This window comes from Fukomys damarensis, unplaced genomic scaffold, assembly GCF_012274545.1.
Source record: "Fukomys damarensis isolate Sample0158 unplaced genomic scaffold, DMR_v1.0_HiC HiC_scaffold_19, whole genome shotgun sequence".
Classification (NCBI taxonomy): Eukaryota; Metazoa; Chordata; class Mammalia; order Rodentia; family Bathyergidae; genus Fukomys; species Fukomys damarensis.
The window spans coordinates 68,386,243-68,413,652 of NW_022900931.1; the positions used below are offsets into that span (position 1 = coordinate 68,386,243).

Here is a 27,410-nt window from a genome sequence, read left to right on the forward strand (position 1 = left end):
ACTAATTCTTGTTCAGACCTTGACCCTGCATCATACTATTGATATCAACCTATGAATTATGGACATAAGAACACATGACCCTTTGTAGAATGTAAGGAAAAGTTTACCCTCAACAATATTGGGCATTATGTACAATCATGTCAGAATAATGGAATAAATGCAGGGTATTCCAAGAATGCTGAATGTAATCACTAAATGATGCTTCTTCAGTAAAAATATGGCCAGACCCTTTATGTACCCCAAAGAAAAGTAACTCTTTGGTCTTAGGCCACTAGGAATGTCTTTGAGGAGAAGGGAAAGAGCAGATATCTGCCTTCCCTTGAGATGTTGGTAAAAGTGGTGAAAACTGTTCAAGGATTAGAGGTGAGATAGCTTTTATGAGATAATGACACAAATTTATCTCTGGCAAGGCCCCAAAGACAAGGGTAGAATGTGCAGAGCAGCTCCCATATACCTCACATATGCATGGAAATCACAGGGCACTTCACTCCTCTGAATGCTGAAAGTATGAGGTTCATCTTCAGGCAAATAGCTCCCTCAGAAAGGCTCATTCAGCAGACAGCACATTTTCGGTGGGGCTAACACCCCAATTGTGGGCTTTCAGGAGCTAAATGTCAGACCTTGAGATCAGGGTTTCTGAATTTGCTGCCTTCACGAGGCCTCTCCATGGTGACACTTTTGGTGTTGAAAGAAGCTAGAGCGCTGGCTGAAAGATTTTCTACATTGCTGCATTCATAGGGCCTTTCCCCAGTGTGAACCACCTGATGTTGAATGAGGACAGACTTTTGCCTAAAAGATTTCCCGCACTGGCCACATTCATATGGCCTCTCTCCTGTGTGAATTCTGCAGTGTTGAATAAGGCTGGTGCTTCTACTAAAGGTTTTTTCACATTCATCACATTTGTAAGGCCTCTCTCCAGTGTGAACTCTCTGATGTTTAATGAAGGCAGCTCTTCGACTAAAGGATTTGCTACACTGGCCACACTCATAAGGCCTTGTTCTAGTGTGAACCCTTTGGTGTTCAACAAGGCTGTAACTTTGCCTAAAGAATTTCCCACATGTAGCACACTCATATGGCCTTTCTCCAGTGTGAGTTCTCTGGTGTCGGTCAAGTTTGGATTTGTATCCAAAGGCTTTTCCACACTGACTGCATTCATAAGGTCTTTCTCCAGTGTGAACTCTCTGGTGTCTAATAAGGGTGGCTCTCTGGCTAAAGGATTTTCCACATTGGCCACACTCGTAAATCTTTGTTGTTGTGTGAATTCTGCGGTGTTCAATGAGACTGAAATTTTGTCTAAAGAATTTTCCACATTCCCCACACTCATAAGGCCTTTCTCCCGTGTGAATTCTTTGGTGTCTAACGAGGGTGGCTCTTTGACTAAAGGATTTGCCACACTCCCCACATTCATGAGGCCGTTCTCCAGTGTGAATTCTGCAGTGTTCAATGAGGTTGGAGCTTTGGCTGAAGGATTTCCCACATTCACCACACTTATATGGCCTTTCTCCAGTGTGAACTCTCTGGTGTATAATAAGAGTGGCTTTTTGACTGAAGGATTTCTCACAGTGGCTGCACTCATAAGGCCTTGCTGTGGTATGAATTCTCTGGTGTTCAACAAGGCTGAAGCTCTGCCTGAAGAATTTCCCACATTCAGCACACTCATATGGCCTTTCTCCTGTGTGAGTTCTCTGGTGCCGAACAAGATTGGATTTGCATCCAAAGGCTTTCCCACATTCCCCACACACATAAGGCCTTTCTCCACTGTGAATTCTGCAGTGTTCAATGAGGTTGGAGCTTTGACTAAAAGACTTTCCACATTCACTACAGGTAAAAGGTTTTTCTCCAGTATGAACTCTCTGGTGTATAATAAGGGGGGCTTTTTGGCTAAAAGACTTTCCACATTCACTGCACTCATAAGGCCATTCTCCAGTGTGGACCCTCTGGAGTGGAACAAGTGAGTTCTGGTCTTGGAAGGCTTTCTCATATTTGCTAGACTCAAAATATCTTTTTGCATTAATGATTTTTGGGTACTGAATAAGTGAGTGTTTGGGGTTGGAAACTTTTTTGCATTGATTTGATTTGCAATAACTTTTCCCAGTGTGTATAGTCTCTACACCTGTCGTAATTTTATCTGGCTTCTGATTTTTTGGAATGGCATGAAGACAACCCCATTTAGTTGAGAAGTCCTGTCCAATCTTCCTACAGAAGAGGGGATTCCCTGATACATGGAATAAACAGCTCTTCACAAAAGAGGCACTATGTATGTATCCTTTTAATGCAGTTTCTGCACTGTGATGCTTCTGTTCCTGGAGATGATTTGTACACGCCCTAACAAAGCACTGCTTCTGTCCAGGCAAATCATCCAGATGCAGAATGTCTTTCAGGGCTGGGACACAGATATCACAGGCACGCTCCTTCTGGGTAGATGGACCTGCCTTTAGGGTCTTGACATGTGATGCTGCTTCTTCAGAAACTCTCTGCACAGAAGGTGCCTCCTTTGTTTCATGCCCATAAACTGAAAGAGAAGCAATGAGATGCATACTGTCTCCGGTGGACGGTTACTGTGTTTTAAATTTTTTTGTATAATAAGAGTTTTTGATGTCTTAAAAAATAATGATCCCATCCAGAACAATACTGCAGACCACAGTATTGTGGACTGTATGCTCTTGGAGTACACCTTTGCCCTAACTACCTAGGCCCAGGCACTAGATAACTAAGGCCAGCCTTCTTCCCAAAGCCTACCGAAATGAATGATGAAGTATGAGGTTCATCTTCAGGCAAATAGCTCCCTCAGAAAGGCCCATTCGGCAGACAGCACAGTTTTGGCAAGGCTAACACCCCAATTGTGGGCTTTCAGGAGCTAAATAATGGCAGACCTTGAGATCAGGGTTTCTGCATTTGCTGCCTTCATGAGGCCTCTCCACAGTGACACTTTTGGTGTTGAAAGAAGCTAGAGCATTGGCTGAAAGATTTTCTACACTTGTTGCATTCATAGGGCCTTTCCCCAGTGTGAACCACCTGATTTTTTTTTTTTGGTACTGGGGATCGAACTCGGGTCTTTGCGCTTGCAAGGCAGGCAGTGGAACCACTGAGCTAAATCCCTGGCCCTGAGCCACCTGATACGGAATGAGGACAGACTTTTGCCTAAAAGATTTCCCGCACTGGCCACATTTATATGAAAAAAAGAAAGTTTAGTAGGCCAGGAGACAGGAAATTGGGGACCAGATGAAAAGCATATAAAGTAATATTTTTTCCCTTTTCTTTCACTTGCTTAATAATTAGCTGTATAAAATCCAATAGCTTCTAGGGCCGGGGATTTAGCAGTGGTTTCGCTGCCTGCCTTGCAAGTGCAAGGGCCTGAGTTTGATCCCTGGGGGCGGAAAAATCCAACAGCTTCTAATTTCAAATGTTAGCCCACAAGTATGTCGCCTCTTGTTGAGTATGGTGATAGGGTCCATGGTTTATGCAAACCCCAGACCCAGAGTGAAAGATTAGAAAAACCTCAAGATCTCAAAACAAACTAACCAGAAATATTCCACCCACAGAATTAGCAGGTATTTTCTTCCTTCTAAAATTGGTCTACACTACCCATTTTCCTTGTAGAAGAACAATGACCTCCAAAGAAGAATTTACATGGTTCAGTAATCATAAATGTAGCCTGAGACCTCATTTGGTGCAACTGTCTTCTTGGTGCTTGTCCACCTTCATGCTTTAAAGTACATTTTCTATTGCTCTGGAAATCTATCATTTTGCAATAAACTCTACCCATACTCTATAAGACTGCCTATTCATCTTGTCTAAAATTTTCTGTTGAAGATACAAAGAATGCAGGCTGAATAGTGCTGGTTCCTTGTGGTCTTAGGAACCAGTTTCTTGCTACATGCATAGCTTGCCCCACAGTGTCTTTCCTGTAGAAACCAAAGGCTGTAGCTTCATGCATTCCTCTCCTGCTTCTGCCTCCCAATGACCTGCTGCTTCCCCATGTCACCCTGCATGATGCCACATACAGTGTACCTCCTGCTCTCACAAAATGAACTTATAAATTATTCTTTCAGGGGCATTCACTTCCCTGTACTACACTCAATTTTCTCTACAAATTAAAATCCATGGGTAACTGTTAAAGTGATTAGCGCAGTCAGGATATCTCACATAAGACGCTCTTTCTTAGACCACTCTGTGCTTCTTGCCTGGCTGCACCACTTAGCACCTGCTGCCCCGAGGGCTCTACCAACTCAGTGCACTTCTGCTCTGGCTGGTGCCTGCTTGTGCAGTGTCTGATTTTGCATGCTAGGATTTTACAACCTAAAGCACTGATAATGGACACAGTCTTAGCATAGTTGGGTCCTAGGAATTCAGTGTGTTTCTTGGCATAAGTGCTGCATGCAACTGGCTTGTCTCTGGACCACTGTAATTCTGGGCACCTGATGGTAACAATGGGATGGGCTAGTGTAGTACCAGGCAAGCACAAGGCCAGTGGTTAGCCTATTGAGCAAAAAGGCTCAAAAGAAACAGGGAGAAGCTTTTTCCAATGCGGCTGAAAATGACTGGGGTAAATCTGACCTCCGGCAGGCAGTATCAAGCTAGATGGTGAGGGAAGCTTGGAGGTTTAGTGGCTGGCTCTGAGCTCCAGGTAGGATTCCCCATCAACTTCACAATCTATTCTCCACCTCCTTGCTTAGGCAAGATGCCACTAATCTTTACAAATATTCTGGAAAGATGTTGGCTCATATCCTCCAACAAAATAACTTTTGGACTTGCCACCCTGAGTATAGCGCATTTCTAACACATTTTACATCTCTAGCAAGATACTGTTGGAAAAAAATCCAGAGTTATTTTTTGGTTAGTGCCATAGCAAAATTAGTTAAGGGCTGGTTTCTGAGATTTTTTTATACTTCAATTTGTTCTTTCTTACTCTGATAAATATTTTTCTATTCTACTTGGGGATAATAAGAATTCTAAAAATTCTACTATCATGCAAGGTTTCCTTAATATAATGTGAAAATATCTGGGGACTGATTGTATTTATCATATTTTAAATTTTCTGTCTGTAATGATGTTCCAACATCCTCAGGAATCTTGTGGTAGGGGAGAGACCACTGCTCCTGAGTTTAGTCAATTCCTATAGACAGCCAAGGGCTTGGACAGGAGCCTGCTTGTCATATGCAAACCAGAGTTTTTACTCCAAGCCACTTCTTTTATATGGCTTACAGGAGGAACTATTCCTTGGCCAAAACTATCATGGGGCCAGATACCAGAAAACTAATGTCAACCCTATGACTCAAAGTCCACCAAATTACCCGATCCAATCATGCTTACCCTGAGCTACTTTTCTGCAGAAACCGCCAATAAAAGTTGTGGCCCAATGTGTATTTCATTCTTGGATCTGCTTTCTGCTAATGAGTACTTTTTCATGAGGTCCTGTGTGGCTTGTACAATCTCTCATAAATGTAAGTAACAATTTTTATTTATTTATTTATTTTTTTAAATTTTTTTATTTTGGTACTAGGGATGGAACTCAGGTCCTTGTGCTTGTGAGGCAGGTGCTGGAACCACTGAGCTAAATCCCCGGCCCAACAATTTTTCTTTTAATGGCACTGACCTCTCATGTTGTCACTCAGTGATCACAAATATACCCCTGGATGTATATCATATTAGTGAAGGGGAAACCCTATCATGTGCACAACAAGGACTGAGTTGTTAGGTTTTTCTTGGATGAGGGAACTCAGGGAAGGCTGGAAAAGGGGCTGTGTGGCAGTACTGGATATTTTCAGATCACAGAATGAGGGTGGCCTGGCCAAGCAGAAGACTGAAGAGGGGTGTGGCTGTCCTTAGGAAGGAGAGGAAGGGTCTCCAACTCAGCTCACCGACAGGGTTTTCAGCAGGACCTCATCTCTGGAGACACGTGATACTGTGTAGACTACTGGTTGTGTCCAGTGGGAAATGAGCATCACATATTCAGGATTATTTAACAACAATGTACACATATACAGTATAGGAAAAGTGCCAGCAACACTGTAGCGTGGGTCTTGGAAGGGTCACAGAAGAGCCTAAGTCTGGGACAACCCAGGACCAGAATTCACAGTTGAAATGAAAAGTCAGAAAAGAAATGAGTGAGGTGTAACCTGTGGTACTTTCACCAAAATATGGTTGGAACACTCTGCAGGTCCCTGGAATGATTTAAACAGTCTTGCCATCATGCCCTTCCCAGCTGCCACTGACCTGGGCAAAACAACCAGGTATCCCCACTCCCTCCCAGCTGTATAACTACACGAATGGCAAGTCTTACAGAAAGCCAACTAAGGCAAGTAGTCAGCAGTGGCCGTGGGCAGCTCAACACACAAAAGATTACAAGAAAAAATGAGTATCACAGAAACTCTGGAAGAAGAGTCTGGCAAACAATCCGTAGTGCACGTGCACATTGATCACGACAATGCCTGCAGTTCCTAACATACGCAGCAGGAAAGAACGGTCAGCTAGAAGGGCACAGAAGTTGGAGCAAGAGAGCAGGGCGAGGGCCCCTGAGGCAGTGCACTCAGCTGAAGTGCTGGCCCCAGAGCTCCTGAGGAAAGACGGTGAGAGGCTGTCAGAGCCTACAGTCTGGCTGCAGAAAAGGCAACGCTTCTCTGCGGGAGAAGAGGACAGACAGAACCCCAGAGTCTGGGGTGGTGTGAGGGCCTTACCCAGTGAGGTGGTAAGTGCAAAGTTCTCCAGCATCACTTCGAGGTACAGGAACCTCTGAGTCTCATCCAGAAGCCCCCACTCTTCCTGGGAGAAATACACAGCAATGTCCTCAAAGGTCACACGGCCCTGTCATGACGGGGACACATTCAACAATTTCTCCCTTACGATTCCAAGTGTACCCTGCCCCCCAGTCTCCTCTATCTTGCAACTCTGAGGAGACACCACGTGCCAACCGAAGCTCACATCTCTCATGAGCCCATCAACCACTGTGCTCTCTCACAGCAGCAGGCAGGTGGCTGGAGAAGCCATTGTGAACTCTGGAGGTGATAACCCCTTTTTGTTGTGCAATTATTCTGTGGTTCCCTAGGTTGTTCCTCCCACACACATCTAGGTATGAGCTCGTCCTTTATGTCCCAAATGCCAGGGCTGGCAGGTCTTAAGGTCACAGTTCTTCTCCGAGTGCAGTCTCCTTGGACCACGGTCCTCTCACATGGCTGACTCCACCTGCACCGCATCTCCCTGGTCTCCCCATGATTTCTTGGCACGTGTGCCAAGGGAAAGCTGAGATGGATCCTGAATCTAGCACTGTGCAGATCTCTGATGATTGTTGCAGTCAGACACAGGTCACATCTTGTTCTGAATGCCTCCCTGCCTCATAGATCCTTGCTTTGGTCTCAGCCACCAAGAACGACCTGGGGAATCACAGACCCCATTCCTTGTCCACTTCTCCTGTATTTGATGTCCTATCAACAGTCCCATTCTTCCTTTATTCATCTAACAATAATTCAATGCCATGCCCCAAAGGCACTCCGGGCCAGACCCAGTGATCCTACCAGATGACTAATTGTGTCCCTCAGTGATTCCACTATTCTGACAGAAATTCCCCAACACACCAAGCACTCCCAAGCCCTGCTAAGTCCAGAGCTTGGTGAACAGGCATGAATACTTGCCTTACATTCCTAAGTTTCTGCGTCTGACTCATGTCCACTTTTCTCAAGGAAGCCCAGGGTGGCCTCAAACTTGGAATTTTCCTGCCTCAGCCTCTAGACTAGCTGGGGTTACAGGCTTATGCTACTATACCTAGCTCAAACTTCTCTTTTAAAATGGCCCAAACTCCCAATATTCCCAACAAAAAGTAGTTTTATTATAAATATTAACAACCCAGTGGATGGAGCTTCTATCTTTCCAGTTGCTAAAACCAAAACCCTTCGAATCACTCAGCTTGGTCCCTGACCAAGCTCGGCCTCATGTCTCAGCATTTCCACATTTTGGGGCCTATGGGGAAACTTCATTTCTCACCCCACGGGTTGTTAAGGGTTGCAAGAGAAACGATCCATACAACCTCCAGCCTGGGTTTACCACCTTGGGCTTGGGATTTCTTCAGTCACAGGAGCAGGGGGGTGGAAGAGTGTCAGGCAGAGTTCTGCGACACAATTCCAGAGACGCAGTGGGTTCACACCAGGGACACCCTCCCCTCACCTTCTGCAGTCAAGGGATCTGTGGGAAGAAGGTCGTGAATGGCACGTGAGGATGGAGGGGCCCCGGGAGCTCAGGGCTCCTCCCTGCATCCCACACAGACAGCCCTGGCTCCCGGGGACTCCAGGAAGCTCGAGTCGTTCTCAAAGCTGACTCAGAGCGCGGGACATTGAGAAGGACGCGGCCTTCCGGGCCTCTTCCCCTCTCCCAGGCTGTTCTAACTCTGGTCCAAGCTCCGGGACCAGGCTCCGCACACAGTCCCTCCCGGCCCAGCTCCGAGGTCGGAGGTGGGGACGCTGGCTCCGGGCGCGGTGGGCGGAGGACAGGCGCTCACCTGGGCATGGGCCCTCGATGGCATGGGCCATCGATTTCACCGCAGCCGCCCCTAGTGCCAGCTGGTGGGCAGCTGGGTCGACCCACCCCTCTCGTCTCTCCGGGATCACCACCTCGTTCTGACTCACTCGGGAATCTCAGACAGTCCAGACCCTCCTGAGCTGCCAGAAGGACCAACCCGCAGATAGGCAGGAAGTCCCGCCCTGAATCTGTGGTCCAACCCGGAAACGACCCTCTTCTGAACGTTCATTGACTTAGCTTGTTGCCACTCGGATGGTGGCATTGTGGGTATTGCAGTTTTTACAGAGGTGCAGCCCGGGCTATGGACTCTATAGGCCCAGATGTTGAAGTCCGGAGGCCCAAGGCCCTGGCTTGGTCCTGCATGTGGGGTCGGGATAAAACGTCTATCTCCTTACTGTTGCTCTGGTTCTCCTTACTGTTGGTCTGGTTCTCTTCCACCCTGGATGCCAGCACCCCTCCTCATGTCTCCCTGCACAGGGTGGTTGGAACAGCATGATCTGCTACCCCATAGAGTCTCCTAATGTAGAAAGTTGGGAACCTTCGCCTGTGGTGGAGCCGGTGTGTTGGGCCTGCTCTTTGATCACTCTTGCTTTCCCCTATTCTCCCTCTCCTCCTCCTCGTCCTTCTCTTCCTCCTTCTTTTTTTGGGGGGTACTGGGGATTGAACTCAGGACCTTGCACTTGTGAAGCAGGCAGCAGCACTACTGAGCTAAATCCCCTGGTATCACTCCTCCATTTTTACTGTCCATGTGATCAAATTTTGTGAAGTTATGAATTTCTGGAGGCATCTTATTGCCTTGTTTTCTCATGATTTCAGTGGGGTTTTTTTGTTTTTTTTTTTTTTTTTGGTTGTTTTGGTGACTTATAAGTCATTTGAGTGTAGAAAGCTCTGTCCCTATTGTGATGATTACTTTAGTAAGTGGGTCTCTCTCTGTGTTGTGACACTGGCTTTGGATATCACGATAATTTTTAGTTCTATCTTTGATCGCTTGAGTGCTGTACATCCTCTGTCTACAGTGGATAGTTCCTCATCCTGCTGGAATCGGTGCTTACTAGAAAATGCTATGTCTGTCTTTTTACTGCTGCATCAGAAGTGATTATTTCTTCCTCTTTTGAGCTGCTGTTCATCTGGTGCTGGGCACATTGCTCAGTCCCATTTTTTTCTTTTCTTATTACCACTCTTTCTGGATTCTGTCTAATTACTGCCACAAATCTTGAAATACTCCAGTCTCCTCACAGAGCCCTCTACTTGTTGCTTTTGGAACCAGACCTTAGAGCTGTTCTTGGATCCAAGTTATCTCTCTCCAGGCAAGTGATTTTTGACCAAGACTCCAAGAAATATCATGGAGAAAAACATTCTTTTCAGTAATTTGTGCTGGCTAATTGAATGTGCATATGCAGAAGAATGAGTGTAGATTGCTTCCTCGCACTGTTTACAAAAGAAAACCCAAAGCGGAGCAAAAAGTAAAACCTTTTAACTATGAAATAAATATGTTACCATAGGGAAGCATTTCAAGAAAATGAAGTTTAGATAGGACACAAAGGCACAGGCAACAGACTAAAAATAGACAAGTTAAGAAGCTTCTAACATGCAAAGGAAATAATCAACTGAGTTTTGAAATAACCCATAGAACAGGAGAAAATGTTTGTAAATTATTCATTTGACAAGAGAGTTATATTCAGAATACATAAGGAACTCAAGAAAGTGAACTCCCAAAAATCAAATAACTCAATAAAAATACTCTGAATATTTGAGTAGATATTTCTCAAATAAAAACATATAAATGACCAACACCTATATGAAAAATGCTCAGTTTTACTGATACTAGGGAAATAAAATCAGTATCACCATATCATCTAACCTCAGTTGGAATGGCTATCATAAAAAACAAGGAATAACCCAATGTTGGTAAGGACGAGGAGAAAGAGGAACTCTTCCACTTTTGGTGGAAAGTTAAAATTAGTATAGCCAATATGGAAAAGAGTAAATAGTAGAGATGGTCCCCAAAAACCTAAAAAGAGAACTCTAAATTTCCATCTCTCTCTACTTCTATCTATTCATCATATATATTTTATATACGATGAAATAATTATGTTAAAAAAAACCCTGGCACTTTTGTGTTTATTGTGGCACTATGTGCCATATATAGAATATGGAAATAACCTACATGCCCATCACTGGATGAGTGAATAATGAAAATACTATAGGTATATTCAGCGATTAAAAAAGTGAAATTGTGTCATTCTCACCAACAAAGATAGAACTGGAGGTCATATTAAAATGAAATAAATCAGACACTAAAAGACATATTCCACATGTTCTCACCCATTTGTGGGAATTAAAAAGGTGATTTCACAGACTAGCAGAATGGAAAGTGTTTACAAGAGACTGGGAAGGGCATGAAAGAAGGGAGACAGAGAAGAATTAAATACGGGACGATGAAACAGCAGAGGAGTTAGTTCTGGTTTTCTACAGCACAATAAGATACCTGTTGGACAAACAACCCTTGCTATGTTTCACAATAAAGAATATTGAATTCTCAACACATAGAAATGATTTATGTCTGAAAGACAGCAGTGATTATTTGCATGAATTGATGTTTAAAACTGTATGCATGTATCGAATTACCTTAATATACCTCATAATATTGTACAAGTAGTATTTTTCAATTAAAATATTTTTGAGAAAGAAAACACCTAATTTAGGAATCAAAAACTTTATTTGCAAACCAATTGAACTCAAGCAGTAAGATCCTGTCTGAAGTATAAAGGCAGATTATCTGCATGTTGAAATAAAAGTAAAGGCAAAATTACTGTAAAGTGACAAGGCAATATTAATTCACTAAGATCAATGTTTAACTCAGATCATTGTTCAAACTTTGGTAATGTGATATAAAAAGGACTAAACTCTATCCTGATTGTACATACAAATGTTAAAGTTCCTGCAAAGATTATTTTTTAAAGAAAAAGACATACTTGTAGAATGTGGATGTTTATTAAAAAACAAATGTGAGGGCCGGGGATTTAGCTCCGCAGTTCGGTGGCCTGCCTTGCGAGCGCAAGGACCCAAGTTCAATCCCCGGTACCAAAAACAAAACAAAACAAAACAAAAAAACAAATGTGGGGCCAGGGATTTAGCTCAGTGGTTCCACTGCCTGCCTTGCAAGCGCAAGGTGCCGAATTCGATCCCCAGTACCAAAAACAAAAATAAAAAACAAATGTGTCAAATAAAAAGAAATGTGATAGTTTTAGAGTAAGGTAAGATATAAACATTCATAATTTTGATAGCAAAAATTGCTACTGGCTTTTTAGTACATGTTGTAATTACAGATGTTGGTATAGAAATACAAAGAACTACATGGAATGTCAGGTAATAAAAGACTTAAAAGATTTTTTTAAAAAAGCACAGAACATGCTCAATGAAATAGACCTTTAAAAACATCTTTTCTTCTGTGGGATTTGGAGCTTTAAAATATTTCACTTAGGTGAAAATAATTGAGAGAAATATATTCAAAATTGTCTAAATACTAATTTTGTTTTGTTTTGTTTCTTGGTACTGTGGATTTGAACACAGGTCCTTGCGCTTGCAAGGCGGGCCACCAAATTGCTGAGCTAAATCCCCAGCCCACTAATTTTGGCTATTAGACGTTAATGATGTATTTTCTGTGAGATGAACAGTCCATACTTTGAAAATGAAATGTGAAAATAAAGAACTATTAAACTATAATATGGAAACATTATTATTAATAAAATGAGTGAGCTTATTTTGATACAATATTTAATAAATAATGATGAATGAGTATGGATATTTTCACTGAACTGATTGAACCCCTTCATTGTCCATCACTTTTCTTCTTACTTCCCACTTGCTTTGCTGGTCCTGGGGAATGAACCCATAACAGAGCTGCTCAGGGTTGAGGCTGTAATCCTCCCATGCAGTGTTTGAGCACCTATGGCTGTGGGCATGTGCCACCATGCCTGGTTGCCCATCATTTTTCTTAAACAAAGTCTAGATTTCTTGGCCTGTCCTCAGTGATTGCTCAGGACCTTCCTTATCTTCATCTCTGCTGACCTCCTGATTGGTCTTGAAGTCAAAACCAGGATTCACCCAACTGCCATGACCCTGCACGTGGCTTCCTTATGTGAGTCTTTCCTGGCAACTTTCCCCAATCAAAAACATCTCAACACAAAAATGTACCAACAACATAATTTTGGAGAAAGAACAAAAGAAAAAGAAAATCTTTCAAATTGTCTTTCTAAAGCCCCAAGTGAAAGACTTGCCTTGGGCCTTAAGCTCTGAATTTTCTCCATTCTCCTTTATGATAATGTTCTGAAATTCCCCAGTGAAATATGCAAGGGATAAAAGTAGGACTCTTTGTTTAACTGTGTATACGATAGTCTTTAAAGGGCCGGGGATTTGGCTCGTGGTGCCGTGCTTGCCTCGAAAGGGCAAGGTTTCTGAGTTCGATCCCCAGTATTGGCAACAAAACAAAGCAAACAAAACAAAAAACAAAACAATGGTCTTTTTAAAAATCTCTATTATGAGATTGATCAAGGTAGAAAATTTAAGCTTCACTGAAAATGGTATCACACACTCTGGTATCGAAGTCCCCAAAGACTGTTAATAAATGTTCACTTGATTGTTTGAAGGGCATGTGGAGAACAGACTCAGCCCTGTTCTGGATGAGGAAACACCATTTTCCTCTCCCAGAAGGCAAAGCAGAACTGCGAGATTCTGGAGTCCCTGATGATGAGCAGAAAGGGGCTGAATGCTGGGAAGCAGGAGGCCACCAGCACGGAGCTGTTCACCATCCACTGGCCCCAATTTGTGTGTAGACTCATCCAGATGGTGAAAATAGTGTAGACTGAATAACAGGCAAAGAAGGAGCTGGCCAGGACCAGGATGGTGCCTGCGGCTCTGGCCTCGTGGGAAGGTCTGGGGCAGAGGCTGTGGCTGCATATGTGCTGGTTCCACTGCCTGTGTCTGTGCAGGACCAGGTCACGGAGCCCAAACTCAGTAACTCAGGAAAAATAAATAAAAGTATATATGGTAACCCATGTCTCTCTGTTATCGTCCAGGAACAGTGTCCACAATTATTTTTTATACTCAAATTTTCTTGCACAATGGATCATTTATGTTTAAAAGAATGAATTAATGTATCATGAGATGTGGAATCTAGCATAGGCAACAGCAGAATCCAGTAAGCCTTAGGGATCTAATCTTGAGCTCCAGCCACCTACAAATACTGGGGTTGAACCTAATGACCTGGAAGCCATTGGGAAGGCAGACAGTGCTGAAGGAAACTCCAGTGCTCACTCTGTAAAAGTAGAAGACAAGTTTACACCCAGCATCATCCAGGAAATATTCCCATCCCAAAGTTGCCAATGTCTGAGGGACACCTTTGGAGAAAAGAACCACCAAATTGGTCAAGACCAGTTGATTAAGAATCAAATCTATGGGTGTCAAGTGATATCCATTGAGCAAAGTGAAACTATACAGACAGAGCAGGGAGGAGTTTCCCACAAGGCCAAGCCCTGTCTGAGTGAGGAAGAAAATCTCCAAATCCAGGTTGGCAGAGTACATCCTACAAGCCCTTTAGAGGGTACCAGTTTTAAGTCAAAGGAGTGCAGAGCTAACTAAAGGGCAATAAATGTTACCACAGTTACTGAGTCCCTCAATTCTCAATGCTTAGCATATTCAGAATATTCTTATTTTAAATGGACATGGAATTTTGCTCAAATATGCAAAGGCAACTCAGCCAGGACCTGTGCTGCAAACAGCCTCAGCACCTGCTTCAGAGTGATGGGTGCATAGCAGGGTGGGCTGCAGCCCCAGGGATGAGCGAAGGGAACTGTGTGTACTGATGCTGGCTGTTCTCTTGAGTACCTTGTCTGTGAAGAGTCCAGACACAGAACGTGTGCAGCATAAGATCCCACTATTATAACACTACAAGGATATAAGTATAGGAGGAGAAATCAAAAGGCAGGGAAATGTAGAAATGAAGTTTATGGAGTGACCTGATTTACTGTTTGAGTTGCTTAAATATTTTACATAACTATTGAAAAATATTAATTACATGAGATATCAAAATCAGTAATATTCCCCGTAAAATGAAAATCTGAGTTTGATTATGTATCATGTGGTGTTCTATGTGTACAAGCACAAGGACCCGAGTTCGATCCCCGGTACCAAAATATCTAAAATATTTCTTACTAAAGGAACGCAAAACATCTTGAAGAAAAATGATGTCATTGGATGTGTGAGAAAAATCCTGTAGGTGTCCTTAAAATTTCTCAAACAAAAAAATTCAAGATGCCCCAGATATGCTAGTGTATTTGAAGAGGACACATTATTCAACTTGGAAAGAAGAGATGCTGGTCACTCCGGGAGGGCTCGGTGTAGAGGGCAGCGGAGTCAGGGTGCGCATTCACTGGACCTTTGGGCTCTGTGAGTATGTTCAGAATCAACACTGTAAGGTACATGATATTAAAGAATCATGTAAGATTTCAAAGGGCAATTTAAAAACCAATCATGGAAAAGACACATGGTAGAACAAAGCAATGAAGTAAACTCAGAGGAAGAGGTAAACAATGAGAAGATTTGTTAAATGTGAACTTAGGTGAGATAGATTACTAATTATTTTGTCAAACTTCTCTCGTATCTTACCTGCTTTCTCATTGCTGACACAAAACCCCCAACACTGTGCTGCTTCAAAATGATCCACTGGGAAGGGAATATTCTAATGAAATATGCATAACCTCTAACTGTCCATAAGAGAATGTCATACATTTCAACTGTGGGCCATTTCAGAAGTCACCTAACCATTACATTCCAAAGAATTAGAAATCAAGATGTCATAAAAGCCAATGAAAACCGAGGAACCACATGTATTTGGACAGACCAAGGAGGCAGGACACCTGAATACAGGGTGATACTCTGACTGGATTTTGGAACAGATAAAAAGACATAAAAGGAAACCTGGTCTCACAAATCTAGTCTCACAAATACAGTATAAATGTTCATTTTCTAGTTTGAATTATTTTATTATGGAACATAAAAATGCTAACTTTGGAGGAAACTGGGGTTGAGGTATGTTCTACAACACTTCTATAAATTTTAAATTATTTGAAATTAGAAATGATTATCATAAAGTGATAGCTAAGAACAGATAGCTAAGGGAGGTGATGAATACATTATTTTGTTTTAAACATTGCACTTTGTATACATGTATCAAAACCACACTGTACCTCATAAATGTATACAATTATGATTATTCAATCAATAATGTTAATAAGAAAAATTTAAATTATTGTGATAACTCCCTAGTTACAAAAGCTTAGGGGTTAAGGGGTGGAGCAGAGGGAAGGGGAATGAGAAAAAACAAGAACTAAGATCTATCGTGAACGGGTACGAATTTCCAACGATGTATGCGATCATAGTGTACACCAAAAATGTACAGTCAAGTTAATTTTTAAAATATTATTGTGATAAGATAATATACATAATGACAAACACACAGGTCACTGGAATAAGCACAAAGAGTAGATACGCACACAAACATGTACACACACAGACACATATACATACAAACACATACACATACACGTTCTCACGGGTTATTTTTAAAAGCCAAAGTAATTTCCATAAAGATTTGTTGAAATAATCTAAATTCCATAAATAAAAATGAGGCTTCCCTCTAAAAATCTGAAATGACTTAATAATCTTAGTTCTTATAGTTTAATTGTATCTGGAATCTATAAAGTAAATATGTGCACGTAAGGCAGTAAAAGGCAAAAGATTTGACAATACGCTTCTTTATGGAACATACTCAGATATGTGCTCACATGTATCTTCTTTTCTTTCTCTCTGCTCTTTTCTGTCCCTCCCCTCACCTTGAGCTTCTTCAGAAGCCGCTGGAGCCCAAGTACTTGAAGTACTTATCAAGGGCCCAGACCCCCAAGACTGGGATGTTTTGCATAGAACAGTGATGCCAGATGCATAAAAAGTCAACAACCTCCAATACTAGTTGACTGTAATTCCCAAATTGTCCATGTCCATCGCAAGAAGGAACAGCTTTTGGAATTGTACTTCTGGCCAATGAAAAGTATTATAATTCAGCCCAACCCAGAAAATCAATAAAACTCGCTGTTCTCTCTGTTCTGGGAGCAGTTTGGTCAGTCTCTTGACCAACTGTGGACTCCCTACATCCAAAGCTCCAATTCAGCTGATGGCCCGCTAACCCCCTACAAAACCTTTTCCTGTGTGGTAATGTGCGTGCACGCGCTATTTGGCCAGTCTAATTCTGCTGCGTCCAAAGATCCCATTGTCTGATATCATCACCAGCAATATCTTGTCTCACACTGAAACCCTCTCTTGCCCCATGAACTTGTGACCATCCATGTTCTGTTTTTTTTCTTCAGATTTAGAAATAGTTGAGTAAGTTAATTTTGTTTAATACTGGATGTTTCCCTTTGTAGCAGTTGTATTATACGTTCTCCACACTTTTGGTTCACTGTCGTCACCAAAGTGCCCAACAAATACAAGACCTCAATAAATGCCTGGGAAGACACTAAATGAGTATGATACCGCGCATTTCTGTCCCATCTGAACCAACCACCTGTTCTTACTATTTCTACTCACTTACTGACTTCGTTTCAACTTCAGTACTGTCAGTGAGCTGGGTATGAAAAGAAATCATATCATGATTTGAAACAGGGACACAGGCTTTGTGTAAAAGGAAGGGCTCTGGCTTGGGGAAGATGGGAGGGAGGGGAGAGAAGGGGTAAGGGAAGGATAAAGGTTCAATACGTGCATGTGCCAAGTCCCCAAGGTGAATGTTTTTATTTTATTTTTAATGTTTATGTGATTTTTTTGTCAGTACATGTTTGGAGTACACAATGTTTACATTTATCTTAGGAAGTAGGTACTCAAACTTCACTTTTTATTTTTTAATATTTTTGTACCAGGGATTGAACTCAGGACCTTGGGGTTGGGAGGCAGGAGTGGCACTGAGCTAAATCCCTGGCTCTCACATATTTTAATCCTTTTTAATCCCCACTCACTCCCGCATCTCTAAATCCCTCCCCATTTGTGAAAGATCTATCTCTCTGTTTTCTGTTGTCTATCTTTCACTTTGTTTTTTAAATGATTTTTACTTTGAATCTCTCATATAAGGCACAGGAAAGGACTTTCTAAACAGAACCCCAATGGCACAAGAATATATTTACTATGTATTGCAAATATATACTAACTTTAAGAATAAAAACAATAAGGGCTGGGGATTTAGTTCACCGGTGCAGCCACCTGCCTTGTAAACTCGAGGTCCTAAATTCCATACCCAGTACCAAAAAAAAAAAAAAAGAAGAATAAAAACAATAATAAGATAACATCTAAGAAAAGAAATAAAAAATTGAGACAAACTTTCAAATGATTGATAATCCTAGAGGACATGCTCAGTATTTCTCTACTTGTTAAATAACTTTTTTTTTTCTGTCCTGTTTGGTATTACCCAAGACTTTTGTTTTTATTTGGAAGTTTTTCAATAACAAGTTGTGTCCCACCTATTTCTATGACTTTTGATGGAGCATTAGAATTCAGCATTAATAGCTTTCAGTAATTTGTACAAAGTGCAAATGTTTTCCAAAGATGATCTCAACTCCCTCTGCAGATACTGACTCTGTAATTACAGGTGAAATGATAATCACCTCCCAGGCAGGGGATGAGACCATGGAGGCCCAAACCTTTATCTCAGGTTCAGATCCCTCCTTCCCACACCTGAATAGAAGCTGAGGGAGCAGCCACTAGTCCGACCTGAAATGCCATGTGGTAAGTGTCTTTATTTTTCATATCAGTGTTAGATTTACAAGAGAATAAAATCAGAGAAAATTCAGTAGAGACTCTCCCCGCTTTTCTCTCTCACATTTCCTCTGGGATGGGCACACACTATCTATAGACTGGGGATTGATTTCTGGTAATATCTGATGCTTACTGAGTCCCTTCAGCCTGCCTAATGTCTCTCCTTGTCCCTCACTGCATTAGCTTCTGAATCTGTCACTGTTTCTGAGTGCAGCTCAGTGGCAGAGTGTTTGCCTAGTATATGTGTAAGGTCCTAGATTAAATCCCCAGCACCATCACAAATAGACAAAAGATAGCTTTCCCACTACTCATCCCTCCTCTGGCTGGTTCTGTTATCAATAGTTTGTTTACCAAAAGTGATGTCCCCGCCACACTCACATATGAATTGTCCCCTTTATTTTGGTTATTGAAATATGATAGCAATATTTTTACAAAGGATTTTAAATACTCAATGTTAAATTGCAGGATTTCTCAGGAAAATAAGAGTAGAAAAGATATACAAATGTTGTATATTTAGCATTCTGAATGATTATTAAAAAGCTATAGATCTGCAGGGGTTCTTTTCATAGGATAGTCTGTCAGGTGTAGCCCCAGCAGAGGACTTGGGGAAGGCACACGTAGATTACACCCACAGGCCCTAGAGTGACAGGCGCCCCAAGCATACAGAATAAGGTGCAGGATCAGCAAAGAGTGGGTAGAGAGGGAAGGAAAAAGTAGGGAAACATTCAATCTAAAGTTTTTTTTAAAAAAAATTATGCATACTAAAAAAATTTGGAACCTCAGGGCTGATACATTCACAGTAATACTTAGCTCAGGCAAAGTTATGAAAAGCAGTATTTTGTCTAAGAGATTTGCCAGTTTTAATATTTGCACTCGTTGCTCATTTCTCTTTAAGATTAAACCTAGAAATGTACTTATAAGATCTTAACTAATTCTGCATCAATTTTAATACTCTTTATTAAGTCAGCCAGTATTATAAATAATTCATCCTTCATTTTAATGAGATGCGAATTCCTATCAACTTCTCTTATGCAAGCATCGGCAAACATAGGTCATTTTCAAGTGTGTCTTGTTTCATTTTTCTGCTCTCCAGCAGGAAATTACAGTTACTGTTATGCTTTATACATGGTATACATATTTTCATTAACCTGATTTTAAAAATTTGTTTCAGTAAAAGAACTTCATAAATGACAACATTTTGATTGAAATTTTATTCAATAACATAGAAGTGTGCAGTGAATTACTAACACTGGAAAAAACTTATCTATGAGAACAGATTCCTTTGCTACTATTTAAAAAGAATTTTGTTATTTAAATACCATTTTTGGTTAGCGTTCAATGTTTCCTTCCCCATAATGCTTCTAAAATGTCCCTTGTCTGTCACTGTTGCATTTTTGCTTTTCAATTTCAGGAAGCTATTTCCAATATAAATTAAAATACCTGTCTCGATTAGTGACTTTTCCAAATGATATTATTGACTCTAATAACATTTCCTGTTTTCCTAGAATATGTAGAATTCCCCAGAATTTCCTTCTCAAATGTGTGGACGTTTTAATCATCAGCCTTCGTAGAAATGGATACGAAGCTCACAGCTGTGACTCCTACGCCACTGAAATTCTGTGCCAGGAGGGTGGTGACTCAGTAAGGTGCTGTCCAGCTGCAGGCTTTGTTTCTTCTTGAGTTGCGAACGTCCCAGTGCTTCACAACCTAATACAGGAGCATCAACGCGTCTGCAAGGGGGTGTCATTTTCAGGGATGTCTCCCACAAAATGGTGAAATTATTGTTTTATTCTTTCATCTTGTCTCTCTAGATGGTAGAACATATTTTTGTGAGGTTTCAAGTCTCACCCACAACGGGTAAGTTTTGTGTGCCTAGAGAGAGATTTCTTAACATGACACATAGTTGTACACACAGGTATGAGAAAGCGTTGATACTCTCTTCATCAGTTTTCAGAAAAATGAGTTATTCTCCAAATATCTCCCAGCATGAGCCATGGAGGTTATTTGTGAATCACTTTTACCACAAGTATTAATTCGTGCATATCAATTCTTGGAATTAGGATTGCACAATATTGTTAAGTTTTAGCTTCTTCAGAAGGAATCCTGGATCCTGTGACCCATTCAAATGCCCTCAATGAACGATTCTATGAATTTCAACACCTTCATTATTTGACTAGATCATTGAATAAAATCTTGGAAAGTTCCTACATCAGATCCAGAATAAGTTTTTCCTCTTCCTAAAGTCTTCTCCAGTCACTAGAAGACACTTTGCTCTCTTATACTGAGAAATTGTATCGAGTCAAAAAGCTCGGTGCTAGAATTCAGCAATGTTACATTGTTGTCTGTAATTTCTAGATTTTTTCAATATGAGGAAAAAGAGGATATATTTCTATATCCTTTAACTATATCTATCTATCTATCTATATTTAAAATTAATTACAAAATCTGGGAATGTAGCTCAGTGGAATACTGCAAGTCCATGAGTTCAACTGCCAGTATCCAAAAGAGATAAAATATTAAAAGAGTTAATATTGCCTGCTCCTATCAAATTGAGATTTTAGAGTTTTACTTATCTTAGCTTATATTTCTGTGCACATAGAACTTTATTTTTTTTTTGAGAACTTTTTATTTCTTACACAGGAAGCCTTATTTTCCATATATATATTCTTGCTCGTTTCAAAAATACCATATAAATATTTTAGCAAAATGTATCTACAAAGACTAAGATATATCTACAGATAGCTTGGCTTAAAGCATTACTTTTATCATAGAGTGAAATTCTGTATTTTCTTTTCTTTTCTTTTTTTTTTTTTTTTTGGTACTGGGGATGGAACTCAGGTCCTTGAGCTTGAGAGGCGGGCAGAGGCTCCCCTGAGCTAAATCCCTGGCCCTGAATTCTGTATTTTCAATTCGCTTGAAGTATTTCATTGTAATAAAGATGCCATCAACTGGTATTTAGCCATTTCTTAACATCTGAAGTTTATGTTTTGGAAACATTTAATTCAGTAATATTTTTTAAAGTATGTAAAATAACTACATTCATATAAAGTAACCACTATGGTGAAATTTTCTTCTAAACTTCTATGCTATATGTATTCTGCTCATATATTTATACATATTCTGTTTCTGTATTTTATTGTTCTACATACTTATACAAGCTTTAGCGTATTGCATACACAGTTCCGCACGTGGCTCCTCATTTCAGAAATGATCCACGTGGAAACTGTAGACCAGAGGATTGTGATCTCCCTCATTCTGTTTACTAGCATGGAAACCTATTGCAAAGATGGACAAGCAGGCATCTACCTGGTTCCTGCAGATAGGCATTTAAACTGTTTCTAAATAGAACTTTCACGAACAGCCACTGTTCCCAACAAGTCTGCATGTTCATTTGAACTGAGGAAATGTGTTATGTTCAGCACTGAAATTGTGTCTGATGATGGTAACATTTATGTTTTCTTGTCAAACTACCCTTCTTTTGGCTTCAGTCAAAGTCCTTGTCCCACACATACTGGTGTGATGGCTGTTGCTACTTTGGGAATGGGGGTTATCTTCCTTATTCAGATGGCAGTGGGACTCCTTGGAAACTTCTCCCTCCTCTGTCTTTATAGCTTCACTTTGCTCACGGGAAACAAAGTGAGACCCACCGACATGATTCTCAACCAGCTGGCCTTAGCCAATTCCTTTGTGCTTGTCTCTAGAGGGGTCCCTCAGATGACGGTAGCTTTTGGATCGAACTGTTTACTACATGAGGCTGGATGTAAACTTGTCTTCTACCTACACAGAGTGGCCAGAGGGGTAACGCTCAGCACTAGCTGTGTACTCAGTGGCTTCCAGGCCGTAAAACTTTGTCCCAATTTCTCTACATGGCTAGAGCTAAGAGTAAGATCCTCAAAGTGCATTGGGTTCACTTGCTTCCTCTGCTGGATCCTGCATCTGTTGGTAAACATCTTTGTTCCCCTCAAAGTGGTTGGTCAAATGTACAGCAAAAATTTAAGTGTGAAAATAAATTATGGATGCTGTTCCTCACTCAGTCCAGATAGAGCCGTACAGTTTCTAGTTGTATCCTTATTCTTTGCAGTTGGCTTTGTATGTTTTGCACTCATGGTCTGGACCAGTAGCTCCATGGTCCTGGTCCTGCACAGACACGGGCAGCGGGTCCAACACATCCACAGCCACAGCTGTTATCCCAGACCTTCCCACGAGGCCAGAGCCACACGGACCATTTTGATCCTTGTAATCTCCTTTTGTTTATTCTACTCATTCTCTTCCATTTTGCATGTTTGGATAACTCTATTTGCAATCCCAGGCCAGTGGCTGGTGAACATGTCTATGATTTTGTCTTCATGTTTCCCAACATTCAGTGCCTTTGTACTCATTCACAGTGATACTCGTTTCTCTGAGTTCTATTTTGCCTGCCAGACAAGGAAACAACTTTTCTTAGTTTGCAAATGACCATGAGACTCTTTTTTCTCGACATAATTCAAGCATTCCTTCTATCACTGTTAATATTTACAGTAGTAATAATTTTCATGTTCTTGGTAGGAATACGTCATTCTATGTAGAATGGAGCAATTAGCTCCTCTAAGGGATTTAACCTGGACTTTTTGTGTGCAACTACTTTAGCTTCAGTGGAAAAGTTCTTGGAAGTGTGAAATAGTACTCTCCAGGGAAAGCTTTGAGTTGTGGATTTGGAGACTCTTACTTGGGGTGCTTTTGGTATATAGAAGCAAATTGTATGTAATGTAAAATTCAGTGTTGTTTTTTTCTTTTTGTGGTTTTTATTTATTACTATGCATTTTCAGTACATAATGATTATTTTCCTCATGGGAATTCATACATGTACATAACACATCTCAATTTTATCCTCTGTCCTTTCCCTTCCTCCCCCTTCCTCGATCTTTTGGTTCCATTTTTACATGAAAAAGATCTTATCTCCCTGTTACTATTTCCTGTTATTGATCTATTTCCTGTTACTGATCTTTTATTTGACTCTTTTATGTGTTGGGTTTCTCATGTAAGAGAAACCATGCTTGAATTTCTTATATTTCAGTTAACATCATTGCTGTGCATATACTCCACTGTTTTGAAAACTCTTTTATTATTATTTTTTGAGATAAGATCTTGCAATGTAGTTTAGGCTGGCCTTGAATGCACTCTAGAGCCCAATCTGTCTCTGAACTCATGGTACTCCTCCTGACTCAGCCTCCCAAGTGCTAAGATACAGGTGTGCACCACCATGCCTGGCTTCAAAACTATTTTAATCAACCCAAGTAGAAATTGTGTAAACAGTAGGCGATAAGTCCTCTTTCTTCCCTCCATGTAGCCCTCGGTAACCTCTAATGTGACTTCTGTCTCTATAAATTTTAGATAATTCATAAATGTGGACCTGAACAATATTTATCACATACATGTATCTGGCTTATACCACTTGGCATAGTTTTCAAAGTTCATCCTTGTTGTGACATATAACTGATTTCTTTTTATGACTGAATACTATTTCATTGTTTGAAGGTTTCATCTTTTAAAATCCAATCATCCATTATGGACATTTAAGTCGATCTCATCTTTAGAGACTGTGGATAATTCTACTATTAATATGAGTGTACCGATATCTGTTTGAATCCGTTTTCAGTTCTGCAGAGTATATAGCTAAGAATGTGATTGTGGTATCATATGACAATTTCTATGTTTAACTTTTGGAGGAACTGCTATGCTGTTTTCTACAATAGCTGCCTCACGTCACATCCTCACCATCAGTGTGTGAGTGTTTCAATTTACCAGAAGGCTTGTTACTGTTTTTGCTTCCGTTTCAGCAGCCTTCCTGGTTTGTGAACTAGTCCATCATCAGCTCTGATGTGTCTGTTCTTAGGAATTACACGTTGGTATTTGACCTAATGTACTCCAGGTTTGATACTCCCTTTTCTCACCCACCTTCCACCACCAGTGTACAGACGTGGACCGGTCCCTCTTCTGGGGCCCCAGAGACTCTCTAAAAGCCTGTTCCATTCTGCAGGTTCCCTTGCTCTTCTCTACAGATTTTCTAATTCCCTTTAGATTTTCAGCCCACATGTTCAGTCCTTCCTGCCACATCCCCTCCTGCCAGGAGCAATTCTACATAATTTTGGGGAAAAATAATTTCACAATTAAATTCTGATTAGGCCTAGTTCTGCTGCCTACAGGCCAGCTATGGCATGTCGAGACATAACTCCACTTTGGCCTCCAGTCACAGCTGAAACGTCAATGGACTGGTGATACCGTCACTCTCCAGGACAAGATTACACCACATCCTGGGGGGAACAAAACTGTTCACACACACACACACACACACACACACACACACACACACACACACACCTCTGAACCATCTGTTACATTTGTTATTTCCAGAGTACCAAATAAAGGTGCGGCAGGGTGGGGGATTTATCTCAGTAGCTCCACCACCTGCTTTGAAAGTGACAGGGCCACAATCTGATCCCTGGTACAAAATTGGAAAAAAAAAAAAAAAAAAAAAAAAAATGTGTGGCAAGCTCAGGGTTGTCCTCTTTGTACCCAGAGCAGCATTGATCAGGCCCAAAGCTCAGCTTCTTCTCTAAGTCTCATTTTTCTCTCTTTTCTGACTAATAATTAATTCACCTGTGCTGTCTGGGCTCTCAGGAGACTAGGACTTACTGCAGAGGTTCTGGTAACGTCCCCTTTCCCTGTTCCCTGTATTTTCCCATTCCCTAGATGATCTTGGGGAAACTCAGATTCCTAGTGAGTCCACAGAGCAAAATAAATCTCCAGTAGGAACTGGAAAGATCTCTTTTGAAATAAGGTAAATATATAATATGACCTGAGACTGTCATGTTAGAATTTTCTTCCCTTATTCAGCTGGAAAAATAATTTTTCTAATTCAAGTGGTTTCTAGAAAGAGAAATCTTCTTCAAATAAGATTTTCTTTCTTTCTTTAGATAAGTTTGAGGCTTCATATTGCTCTCTGTGCATTTCCATGGACTCAGAGTCCAGGGCTGAGGGGGCAGCTGAAATTCAAGTGCCAGCCTGACCAAGGAGAGGCATAAAGATGAAGCCGCAGAGGCATCGTGGCTCACAGGGTGCTTGGTGAGACACTGAGCTGTGCCTGTGCACGATGTGACTCCCTAGGGCTCAGAACTGGCTACGGTGGGTGGGTGGTATTAGAACTCCTAGTCCCCAGGAGATGACTCCTCCTTGAACAGCCTAAACTGGCTCAGTGGAGACCCAGAAAGGCCCCACCTCAGGAGTGACAGGGGACCTAACAGTGGCCTCTACTTAGACTACAAACTCACCCTCTTCTCCCATGAGGGATCCTCATTCTGACCTCTCTCCGAGTATTTTTCAGCTTTGTGTTTTGATAACTGCAGGTCAGTTTTTCAGAAGGAATTCACTATTGCCTCGGCCTGCTTTTTTCAGACACTCGGTGAGATTTGGGTCCTGCTGTGCTCCAGCCTTGCTGGTCCGCAGTGGGCAGTCCTTAGGGTAGGTAGGGCGTATGGGGGCAGGTCCCAGGTGAGCTCTCATGCTTAGCGTTCCTGAGGTGACATCCTTAACTCTTTGAGCTCCACGTGTGATATGAGTTCTTTAGAGATGGAGAGGAAAGTGGGGAACTGTAGGTGAGGGACAAGTCAAGGGTCGGGAGCAGGTGTGCAGAGGCAGCAGACGCCATGGTGCAAGGCTACCAGCAAAGTCACAGGGAGGAGGCACTTCCTCTGCAGAGACCGTCAGCGTATTCTTCCCCCTCAGAGTCCTGTGTGTCTCCTCAGCAGCCAAATCCCCAATTCTCCCATTCTGCAGATCCCAGGGGGCTGCTTAGGCTGCAAAAGGCCAGAGGCCTCTCTGGAGCAGCTGAGACAGGGGAGAAGGGCTCAAAGCTCCCCTTGAGCCATTTTCTGTTTCTTCCCTGGCTGCCCAGACACCTCACAGCCAGCCACAGCTGCTCTAGGAGACATTTGCTTTGGCTGCAGAAACCTTTTTCCTAAAGCCATTTGCAATGACTCTGGCCCTCTGCAGCTCCCCTCATTCAGGTATTCAAGAGGCCCCCCCTTGCCCATGATCAAACAGAAAGTCTGACACTGTGCTTCGGGCCTGGGCCTTTATTCTTTCATAAGCAATCTCCTCATGCCATTAGCTGTCAGTCTTCCTGCCTGCTCCCAGTGCTACAGGAGAAATCCTACAACAGCATCTTTTGAATGGAGATCTTTCCCTATGTCAGCTCCCCCACACACGAATGTGATGTGATAAATTCAGCTTTTCCCAGCTACCTGCTAAAATCTCCTGATTTCTAGTCCCTGTTAACTAGAATAAACCTTTCTTTTTTCTCACAACGAAGAGCCTGTTTATTTTTGACAAATGGATTCTTTATAACATAAGCAAGAGCCCTTGCAATGCTCAGCGTTGATGTACAACGCTAGTTGCAAAGATGCTCCTGAAAGAGCAACAAAGGCCAGGATGCCTGGGAAAGGTATGTCTAAGACTTTACATTTGCCAACTCAGCCAGCCCCTTTCCCGCGCCTTCACCTCCAACCTCTCAGCCTGACTGCCCGCTGTCCCTGCTGTGTTCTCAGTGGCCTAAATAAACGCTTGTCTTTTCCATATTCCTTGCTTCTTGGTAAACTCTGGGTGTCTCACACAGAAACGACAGCCGAGAAAGGAGGCGCGGCCTCTTTAAGAAAATCAAGTCCCCGCCCTTCGGAGGCGGCCGGAGTTCTAATTGTTTCACAGAGGTGGGCTGGCCAGGGTTCTGGAGGGGCGGCCGGGGAGAACCCGGAGGCGGGATTGTGAGAACTACACTACCCAGAACGCCGCGCATCACGGGCCAAGGCGCTGAGCCAATGAACGCCCATCGCTGGCTCCAAGGTCCGCTAAGGGGTCAGGGCGGGACTTCCGCCGTTGCTTCCGGGAGTCGTTTTGCTGGCTCTGTAGACCTGTCCTTCACCTCGCGTCGGGATCCTGGAGAGCGCTGTGGGCTGACCTCGCCTGGGGTCTTCCGCAGTTTTCCGGAGCTGGGCAGAGCAGCGGTGACAGCCGTG

At 42.0% G+C, this 27,410-nt stretch overlaps 2 protein-coding genes across 9 annotated transcripts in view; one reads left to right on the forward strand and one right to left on the reverse strand.

Annotated features, from left to right (window-relative positions):
• Nucleotides 1-27,410, forward strand: part of LOC104857087 (zinc finger protein 416-like) — a 62,289-nt gene that overhangs the window by 27,706 nt on the left and 7,173 nt on the right. The window lies entirely within an intron of this gene.
• LOC104857109 (zinc finger protein 416) lies at nucleotides 278-8,692 on the reverse strand. 8 transcript variants are annotated; one of them, XM_033766069.1, is made up of 4 exons: nucleotides 8,616-8,683; nucleotides 8,041-8,175; nucleotides 6,678-6,804; nucleotides 278-2,512 (listed from the first exon to the last, which is right to left on the reverse strand). In XM_033766069.1, exons 3-4 carry the CDS (start codon nucleotides 6,709-6,711, stop codon nucleotides 615-617), a joined length of 1,932 nt encoding a protein of 643 aa, XP_033621960.1. In that variant the 5' UTR covers nucleotides 6,712-6,804; nucleotides 8,041-8,175; nucleotides 8,616-8,683; the 3' UTR covers nucleotides 278-614. The 8 variants fall into 8 exon arrangements, with proteins under 8 accessions (XP_033621960.1, XP_033621959.1, XP_033621958.1 ...); XM_033766068.1 differs by having other exon boundaries at nucleotides 8,158-8,175; nucleotides 8,489-8,673; XM_033766067.1 differs by having other exon boundaries at nucleotides 8,489-8,673.